Source organism: Carassius carassius, chromosome 16 (assembly GCF_963082965.1).
Source record: "Carassius carassius chromosome 16, fCarCar2.1, whole genome shotgun sequence".
Taxonomy (NCBI): Eukaryota; Metazoa; Chordata; class Actinopteri; order Cypriniformes; family Cyprinidae; genus Carassius; species Carassius carassius.
In genome coordinates, this window is record NC_081770.1 from 27,515,807 (window position 1) to 27,526,350 (window position 10,544).

At 34.4% G+C, this 10,544-nt stretch overlaps 1 protein-coding gene across 1 annotated transcript; it reads right to left on the reverse strand.

The window, feature by feature from the left end:
- Positions 1 to 483: 483 nt before the first annotated feature.
- LOC132160065 (CD276 antigen homolog) lies at positions 484 to 5,761 on the reverse strand. Its single transcript, XM_059569761.1, has 6 exons — positions 5,590 to 5,761; positions 3,253 to 3,398; positions 1,996 to 2,042; positions 1,581 to 1,919; positions 1,367 to 1,470; positions 484 to 1,276 (listed from the first exon to the last, which is right to left on the reverse strand). Exons 2-6 carry the CDS (start codon positions 3,291 to 3,293, stop codon positions 1,253 to 1,255), a joined length of 555 nt encoding a protein of 184 aa, XP_059425744.1. The 5' UTR covers positions 3,294 to 3,398; positions 5,590 to 5,761; the 3' UTR covers positions 484 to 1,252.
- Positions 5,762 to 10,544: the final 4,783 nt, after the last annotated feature.

The following is a 10,544-nucleotide window of genomic DNA, read 5'->3' on the forward strand; positions in this document are numbered from 1 at the left end:
TCACGTCATGTTTATTATGAATATTAAGAAACTATAGAAAGATAAGTAATATAAAAGTAGCTGAATATAGAGTAAATGTATAAAGGTAAAGAGAAAAGATTATATTAAAAGGTCTGGCAGGATATCTTAGTTCAATGAACCCAGAAGAGCCCATGTCACACCTCTCTTTATCTCTATAAACTGTCTACTGGTTTTAACTCACAAGGTTCACAATATTAATGCTTGTATACAGATCAGCCTCAGACTGTGCACTCTTCTACTTCTCCTCACTCTTACACGACAATATCCCCTCCTGAAACCTAAGGATGACGTCTTATGGTACCACCACAGAGAGGCACTAATCACGTTCCAGAACATTTACATTCACTGTTCCTGGCTGGTGGAATGATCTTCACAACCCCATTCATAATGCCTTATTCCTGACAATATTCAAAAGACTGCTGAAAACTAATCTCACCCATGAGCACAAACTCCTCAATGCTCTTTTTATCTTGTACTATTCTAAACAATATCTGAAACTTTGTATTATGCGCACTTCTTGAGTTTATTTGCCTCTTTATGAGGAATCGTTTGTTGTTTTTCAGATAAAAGCATCTGCTAAATGAATAAGTGCACATTACAGTATTTTCTGTTTTAGAGTGATGCAATGTTTATCTATACATGACTACTACCATTGGTTTCTGGACAGGCCATTTATAATGAACTCATGAATGATTTGATTTGGGACAAAGTATGTAGTGTTTTCATAGTTTTCGTGCATTTGAGTGAAATTAGCTACTGTGCCAAACTGAAATTGTTTATAAGGAGAAATGGTGGAGGGTTTTGAAAAAGTGCCTCGAGTATTAAGAAATTAGTCCTAGTGATTGTAATGAAACATACAAGTTGTATTTTTTACAGCACGTCACATGAGGCCTGGGATTGATTCACAATAAAATATTTTCACAGCCTTTTGTATACTTCAATTATAATTTAGTGGTTTTAAAATAGTAAAATAGTTCTCTCATCACTGTAACACGGGCACCAGAGATCAGTGATGTCTGCCTCCATCACAACAAGCTCATCAAGAACAGACAGAGCTTTTACATGTTTAGTGCATGCTGGTATTTGCACCGCTGTGCAGAAGGTTTAGATGGGCTTCACAGATTTAAGAAGATGTGAACAACAACTAATTAATATCTACAGATGATATACAGATGTTTCTAGAGACCTGTGTAGATGACGTATAGTCGAAGTGAGCGATGACTAAAACTCCTTAAAAACCCGCTGTGACAGAATTCTGTAAAACAAAATTACAGTATTTAATTAGAAGCTGTCACTAAATAACAATATGAAGTACATGTTAATTATGACTGATGAATGAACTTACAGTCAATGAAAATATAATGCCAGTGCACAGAAGAGAAATGAACAAAACAATCATCTCTGGTTTTGGGTTTGTTCCTTCGCTGGGGAGTTGTCTTTCTGGTCTTTCTGGAAGACAAAAGATTGACAAAAGTTGGAGAAAAAAACAAGAGAATGTGATTTACAAAAGTATAAAGACCGAAATATAAATGTTTTGTCAACCATACACTTTTACACACCTTTTATCGAAAGTTCAACTCTCTTGTGTACTGATTCCTTCATGAAGATGTAGCACTGGTATTCTCCTGCATCAGTGTGTTGAAGATCGTTGAGTTTGATGGAGAAGTTTCCTCTCTTAAACTCCTCAGGAAAGCTTTCAACTCTGTTCCTGTACTGTGGATCCTGTTCTTCCACAGAGACTTGACTCTTAATAATGTCATACACATACTGGTCTTTGTTGATTCTCCAGCGCACTAGATCAATGTCTTGAATTGTATTCAGAGGTTCTTCAGAAGAACAAGGTAAAACAGCAGAACCTCCAATAAAACCCTCAACAGAGACAATCTCCTGCAGAGACACTGAAAACAGAGAGAAGTTATGATAAATAAAGAAGTACAGTATGCTCTACAAGTAATTGCTCATTTTAGTACTCACCTTCATTTACTATTACAAACACAGAAAGAAAATAAAAAATACTCCATCTGTGTAAAAAGAAACAAATTATAAATTTTTCTCAGAGCTGCATCAACAGAAACATCCACTGAAATAAATGCATTATATCTTCATAATATATCTGAGATTAACGATTTAGTTTAGTTAAGATGTCATGAGATTAATATATATATATATATATATATATATATATATATATATATATATTGTCACAGCATTCACAATCCGTTTTAATTTCTATTTTAGTAAAAAAAATTTAAGTGGCATTGTTTAAAAAAAAAAAAAAAAAAAAAAAATGCTTTATCGACTGATGTTTCCTAGACCTCTAGTTGTTATGCTTTCAAATTTTATGCCATTGTGTGTAGTGTCCCAGTATTTTCACTCCTACTAATACAACACTTGTGCAGTCACAACCCTATAATGATATTTACTCAGGCTGATCCCATTTTTGTTTTGTATGACATTAAAATTATTTTTACAATTATTTTACTTATTTGCTGAACCTATATATATATATATATATATATATATATATATATATATAGGTTCAGCAAATAATAGATTAAAATAATAGATTAAATTATCAATGCTTTGGTTTGATTAAAGAGAATCAACATAAACTAAACATGTTTTGTATTAAGGACAACAAGATCATCAAATTATTTGAAAACTATTCATGTACAAACAAAGAATATTTTTTGAAATATCTGAAATATGTAAAAATAATAATATCAGTCCACAAATCTGACTTATGAAGCAGTGTGAAATCATAAATCACAGCATGTTTGTTTATTTAGGCCAGAGAAATTAGCCATGTTTATCTCAAGACTTTTTCTGGAAGCTATCCTGTCAGGTGTTTGATACAGTGTGTCATCTAGTTCAGCACATACCAGACTGATACTGGTTTCACTTTCATATTCAGGATTCAGACATATTCTGTTTGATTTAAACAATCAGCATTGTATAAACCGCTATATTAATAAACGTGACTTAACTAGATTTTAATTGCTTCTACAGTCATTAACTGGTCAATCAGAAATTATTTGAAATTATTTCCAGTATTATACAAAAGCACTGTATTCTAATTTCTAACGTACCTAATAAAAAGTTTGGCTACGCTGGATATTTAATTTCCTTTTGCCAGAATATAAATGCTCATCCTCTGAAAATATATGTACAAGATGTAAAGTGTACATGAGTTAGCCTATATTTAAAAACAAATAAATAAATAAAAGATACCTGCTAAGGTTTCCAGATGAGATTTTTTTGTAGATTTCCATGAGAACAACACCAGATTACTGTTTGTAAGATCAGACGTTTGTTCCCAGACTTATCTTCAAACTCTCAAAGCAGTTTAGTCCATCTGATAGCAATCCTCTTCAGTACTGTGGAAGTACAACAAACTATTAAACTATTCACAAATACAAAGAGACATTCGTTTTCAAAAGCTGAGAATTCCTTTTACATTTTATTGTTGTTGGTTTATTAGTAATTCATGTACCGTATTTTCCGGACTATAAGTCGCACTTTTTTTCATAGTTTGGCTGGTCCTGCGACTTATAGTCAGGTGCGACTTATTTATCAAAATTAATTTGACATGAACCGAGAGAAATGAACCGAGAGAAATGAACCAACAGAAAACATTACCGTCTCCAGCCGCGAGAGGGCGCTCTATGCTGCTCAGTGCTCCTATATTCTACACTGAAGACATAGAGCGCCCTCTCGCGGCTGGAGACGGTAATGTTTTCTCTTGGTTCTAAATAAATGCGACTTATACTCCAGTGCGACTTATATATGTTTTTTCCCTAGTCATGGCGTATTTTTGGACTGATGCGACTTATACTCAGGTGCGACTTATAGTCCGAAAAATACGGTAGTAATTTATTAATATCAATACAGTGCACTCTAAATTTGATCAACAGATTATTCTGTCGACACATTATTACAGCTCTTTATCATTTCAACATGTTTCTTTGTAATTATATTCATTGTGAAAAGTGCTTCACAGAATAATTTTTTTTAATGTTCATCTGAATGTAATTTTTTATTATATGCTTTCATACACTGATTGTATTATTTAGGAAGGTAATTCTACTTCCTTCGAGTGGACTGGGTTTCAAATTCAGTCCTGGACATATCCAGTCCACGAGTTCCCCGTGAATGTTTTAATGGATTGTATTTTTGTCAGATAGAAATGCACTTGACTTTAAATCAATGATTTTGAGCTAGAATGAAAAAAATGTAGACATACTTCAAATAGATTCTGCCATCTTTCCTCACCCTCGTGTGATTCCAAACCTGTATGACTTACTTTCTTTCTTTAGCGGAACAAAAAAGCATTTTGCTTATACCCTTGATTTGTAAGTAAATGGCTATTTTAATTTTTGGGTGAACTATCCCTTTAAGAAATTTAATATGTGTAAATAATACAATATTTAACTGGGCTCTTACTGAATCAGCATTTTACTTCTATTAACATTAATTAAAAATAATCATCTAAAGAGAGAAGTTTTTATAATTAGTAAGGCCTATTAGTAAGACGCTGGTCACAAGAAGTAAAACCATGGTAAATTACTATGCTGCAGAATTGAATGTTGTTGGCGTTTTCCAGTTTACCTCCAATACAGTGTCACACAACTGATTAGACCATTAAAGGGGAAGCTAGATGATAGATTACGGACTTGAGAAGAGGACTTGTCTAGCAATCACGAGAGGTGATTGTGTGGTGCCTCACAGACGTACAGCATTTGGACAATATGTACTATCAATTAAGGGGATAGAGATCTGGAACAATTTACCGGTTGCTGTGAGAGAAAGCCCGACTTTGCCCAGTTTTAAGAACCAACTTAAACAATGGCTTAAAACAAATCAAGTATGTGCCCACTAATGATAATTGTTGTAATTTAGATAAATGGGTACGGTTCATTTTATTACTTTATAAGTGTATGTATGTATACCAAACTAGATCAAGCACTTGGCAGCATCTAACAAAATTTTAGCACTTTAAGAAATTGATAATGCACTTAATGCACTTTGAGTAGCACTTTACTGTGTATGTGTATGCGTATATGTATGTGTCCGTCATGTATGAGTATGCAATATTAGATGCCTTGTTTGCTAACCGCGGCATTTCTTATATGTTGTTGTTAAATGTAGTGTCTTTTAAATTAAGTCGAGTCATGAGAATCATAAGAACACAATGAAATGGTTGCAGTTCATGGACGCTGGTCTTGTCTTGTCCAAAACAACAAATTAAAGTGGTTAAAGAGCACTATTTAATATAGCACTCAGCTATTTGCAAAATGATGTTTATTATAATACATGACAATGTAGGACATAAAACACACTTGAGTAAGCTACTAGTCAAGTACTTACTAGTTCTTTACTTAAAGTAAAGAAAGACATGAAGTCTTGATGATACACCTCCACATTCAGATATCATTCACAACAGACACACTTTCACTCTTTATCTTATGTCTGAAATGATGAAAACTGACAAAGAACGTAAATGACATTTAAAACAGGGATTTAACTTCTTCGTAAAACAGCTGCAAATGTTGCTGGATTCAGACTCACCTTGTTGATCTGCTTAAATCTGTCCTCTTGTCTCGAAATTCCCCTTTTTGCTTTGTGTGAGCACGAGAAAACATATTGCACAAGATTTCCCTCCACATCAACTGAGTTTTGTAGAAAAAAAAGAAAATAACAGTAATTTAGCTGTGACGCACGTCCTCTGAAGCCCATTTGCTGGCTCTACCTCCTTTAAATAATCCCACATGTGCCTCATTGCTGAACAATGCTGTTACGTTTCCAAGGGGGATGGATGGAGCAGTTCTGTGCCCCTGTTGTTCCTCATGTATCCAGTCTCGAGGCTGAACAGTAGATTCATCAGAACAGACCAAAGACTGTAAAACAAAGTTTTTGAAGATTATAATGTTTTTTAAAGAAGCCTCTTCTGCTCATCAAGCCTGCATTTATTTGATCTAAAGTGCAAAAACAGTCCAAATTGTAAATATTTTTACTAATTCAAATAACTGTTTTCTATTTGAATACATTTCAAAAAGTAATTTATTCCTGAAATCAAAGCCAAATTTTCAGCATCATCACTCTTCAGTGTCACATGATCCGTTCACATTCTAATATGATTTGCTGTTCAAGAAACATTATTTTGTCTTATTATTAATGTTGTTATTATCAATATTTAAAAGAGTTGAGTAGAATTTTTTCAGGATTCTTTGATGAATAAAAACATTCAAAGATCAGCATTATACACTTATATTGTACACTATACACTATAACCATATATATATATATATATATATATATAAAATAGAAATTAATAATTTTATTTAGCAAGGATGCTTTAAATTGATCGGAAGTAGTAATAAAGAAATTTATAATGTTACAAAATATTTCCATTTCAGATTTATTTATTTATTTTTAATATGTGAAAATATGTTTTTGCTGTACTCTGGATCAAATAAATGCAGGCTTGGTGAGAAATCTTTAAAGAAACAAAAAGTACATGTTCCTCGTTCAGTAATGTTTATAAAATGCACCTGATGTTGAAGTTGAATGAATGAATCACGCTGAATCCAGAGTGAGCAAAGCTGAAATCTAGACCAAGAAGAAGCTTAAATACACTGGTTCTAAATAGTACCAAATAAGGGTTCTTCAGCTCTTAACAATAGCAGAACCCTTATTTGGTTCTATTTAGAACCATTTTTCAAAGTTTCAATAAAGAACCATTCATTGAAAGGTATTAATATAGAACATTAATTGTGCTACAAAAGATTAATTTAGTTATTTATCCACCTTCTGTAATATTTGCAGCATTCAAGATGTTTTACAGTTAAAACCAATAAAACTGCAATTCAAATAAATATTTTTATTTTCTACTTTTTTTTGTCATGACAGGACATCATATAGTATTAAATATAGACATAAAACCATATTGTCAGTAAAATTGTGACTTGTGACCATTGTGACTTGTTTGTCCACATCCACTTGTGATCTGTCCTTCATCTCACCGAGAAGCTTTTTGAAAACAAAATTACAAAAAGTGTTTTTTAAATACAATCCCAAGAAAATACTGTTTTAGTTCACTTATCTGCTCAGACAAGCAGAGTACTAAGAGGACAACTAATAATTGATAGTTCACTGAAAAATGAAAATGTGCTGTTCATTTACCTCAGGCCACCCAAGATGTAGGTGACTTTTTTTCTTGCTTCAGACCAGTAAAGAAGATTTTCAGCTGAAACCGTGGTCCTTGGTGATCGATGTAATGTAAGTCAGTGGGCATCATTACTTTGAGATTCAAAGAAACAGATGAAGCTAAATTCTTAATCATGGCTCCTAATGATACAATGAGATTCTTGTGAAGAGAAATTATTGATCTGTGCATAGATCGGTCCTGCGAGTGTTTCTGCAGCTCGAGTTTCTGATTTCATAATGACATATCCAAGCAGCTCCAATGTTGAGAATCTATGAAAAGTCATTCTTCCTAAATATACATGTTCAGTTTCTTTCATAGCCCAATCTTTTCATTCTTAAGACTCTTAAGAATAAAAAAAGAAAAAGAAAAAAAATGTCATTAGCCATAGGTATTAATTTTGTTTTGTCTGCATATGTTTTTTGAATGTCAAAAGTCGGCACCCATTGACTTTCATTATATGATTCACCAAGGACCAGGGGAGGCGTGGTTTAGCGAGGTCTGCGACGGGAGAGAGAGTGAAGAGATCAGCGGTGGTAAGTGAGTTAAGTGAGAGACAAGTGACATCTGCTTCTCATTGCGGTGATTGGCGTGGGGAAGCAGTATTTAAGCCAGCCGCTAACCGGAGACGAGAGAGGATCACCGGATGGTGATGGCGGAAACAGCAGCGAGAAGTCGGAAAGGAACGGCGGTGAGGCACAACTGCTCCGTGAATGGAACAGAGAGGCGTGAGTTGGGAGATAGTGAAGGGAGTATGGATGTAGTAAGTGAAGAGGAAAGTGAAAGATCGTCAGAAAATTGCTGGAATGAAGCAAGAAGTCGGAAAAATCGGGGAGAAAAACGGAAGAAAAGGAGCGACGTAGAAGAGTCTGATGATAAGAGTAGTGATAGTATTAAATGCATTGTAAGGTTTGGAGATCAGTTTGGGGTAAGCAAAATTTATCCAATTAAACTGACAAAGATCATAAATAGAGATATTGGAAATATTGATTTTGCTAAAGTTCTCTCTGATGGAAATTTGCTTATTGGATGTAATAATGAAGATCAAGCAAATAAAGCTCTCAAACTGAAGGAAATTGGAGGAATTAAAGTTGTCAGCACAAATAAAGTTGGAGAAAAACGTCAAAGTAGTGGCTGTAAAGGGATCATTTTTGGTGTGCCTCTTAATATAGGTATGGAAGAGTTCAAAGGTAACTTAAAGGGAGGGAAGATAGTAAATGCACAAAGGCTAAAAGCAGTTGCAGATGGAACCAGAAAAGACACTGAAACAATAGTAATAGAATTTCAAGGGGATGAAATTCCAAAAAGAGTAATGTTGGGTGTGATGAGCTACATCGTAAGAGAATATATACCAGGACCAATGAGATGTTTTAAATGTCAAAGATTTGGGCACGTTGCTACAAGATGTAGGGAGCAATGTAGATGTGCTCGTTGTGGAGGAAATCATGAATATGGAAAGTGTGAGGATGGAGTACAACCAAAGTGTTGCAATTGTGGAGGGGCACATAGTGCAGCGTTCAGAGGGTGTGAAGTACAGAAAATGGAAATGGAGATTCAGAAAAGGAGGGTGGAGAAGAAGATAACATATGCAGAGGCAGCAAAACAGGTTAAAGGACAAACTAAAGATCAAAGAGATCAGGCAAGGATTTCAGTTGAAGGAAGCAATGAAGCTCCAAAAGAACATATGATGATAGAAAAGAAAAAATTAGTGGCATTTATTGCAGGAGTTATAAATAGTACAGCTGGGATTGAATCAAAAACACAAAAGACTCAGTTAGTTGTTATAGCAGCAATACGCCACCTTGGAATGATAGGCTTGTCTTGGGAAGAAGTTAGAGATGAACTTCAGATAAGATCAAGCCAAGAGACATGTGGATAAAACATAAATGATAACAATAATTCAGTGGAATGCAAGGTCTCTGATAGCAAATGGTCAGGAGTTCAAACATTTCATTGAAGATTTAAGTATAAAACCGGATGTAATATGTGTACAGGAAACTTGGATGAAAAGGTGTTTAGATTTTGTTTTATTAGGGTATAGTATAGTACGGCATGATAGAGAACAAGGGAGTGGTGGTGGGTGTGCAACATTCATTAAACAAGGAATTCCATATAGAATACTAGGAAAAGGAAGGGTTCAAGAATATATTGCGGTGGGGATATGGGGAAGAGGTCAGGAGATAGTTATTATAAATTATTATAACCCGTGTAAAAAATTGATATTAGAGAAGTTAAAGGAAGTACATGGTCAAGATAATCATAGAGTAATATGGTGTGGGGACTTAAACGCTCATAATACACTATGGGGAGGAAGATACATAAATGCCAATGGTCAAGTAGTTGAGGAATTAATAGAGGAGAGGGAGCTGGTGTGTTTAAATGATGGGAAGGGAACGAGGATAGACGTTCATACAGGAATAGAGTCTGTGTTGGATTTGACATTAGTTTCAAATAACTTGGCTAGTAAGTGTAATTGGGAAGTTTGGGGGGAATCTAGCATTGGGAGTGATCACTACCCAATAATTATAACATTGGATATTGAGACAGATAGAATAGTTAATCAAAGAGGAGGAAAATGGGTTTTTGAAAAGGCAAATTGGGATAAATTTGAAGAATTGTGTGAGGAAAAAATGGTTGCAATTGATTCAAAGGAAGATATTGACATCTTTAATGAAAAAGTGTGTGCAGTAATACTAGAAGCAGCATTAGAATCAATTCCAAAAAGTAAGGGGAAAATGACAAGAAAAGCTGTTCCTTGGTGGACAGAAAAGTGTAGTAAAGTTGTAAAGGATAGGAACAAGGCGTTTAAAATGCTTAAGAGAACACATAACTATAATCATCTAATTTTATTCAAGAAAGCACAAGCACTAGTGAGAAGAACTATAAGGCTAGCCAAAAGAGAAAGCTGGAATGTTTTTTGTAGTGGAATTGGAAGAACAACTCCAGTAGGTGAGGTGTGGAATATGATTAAGAGAATGGGAGGTAATAAGAAAGAATGGGAATATCCGGTATTAGAGTCAGGAGGAGAAATAGCTGTAATTGATAAGGATAAGGCAGAAATGCTAGGAAAAACATTAGCACAAATTCATGGATCAGGGAACTTAAGTGAAGAAGGGAAAATGAGAAGAGAAATAACAAAGGGGCAAAATATGGATGTGATGGTAAGATGTGGGGGAATGGAAGGCCAGCCAATTAATTTCCAGTTCAATAGAGATGAATTGATGAGAGCTATTTGTAATGCAAACAGAAAAATTTCATCTCCAGGGAAGGATCAGATTGGATATATAATGCTAAGACATCTGAAGGATAGGGCTGTGGG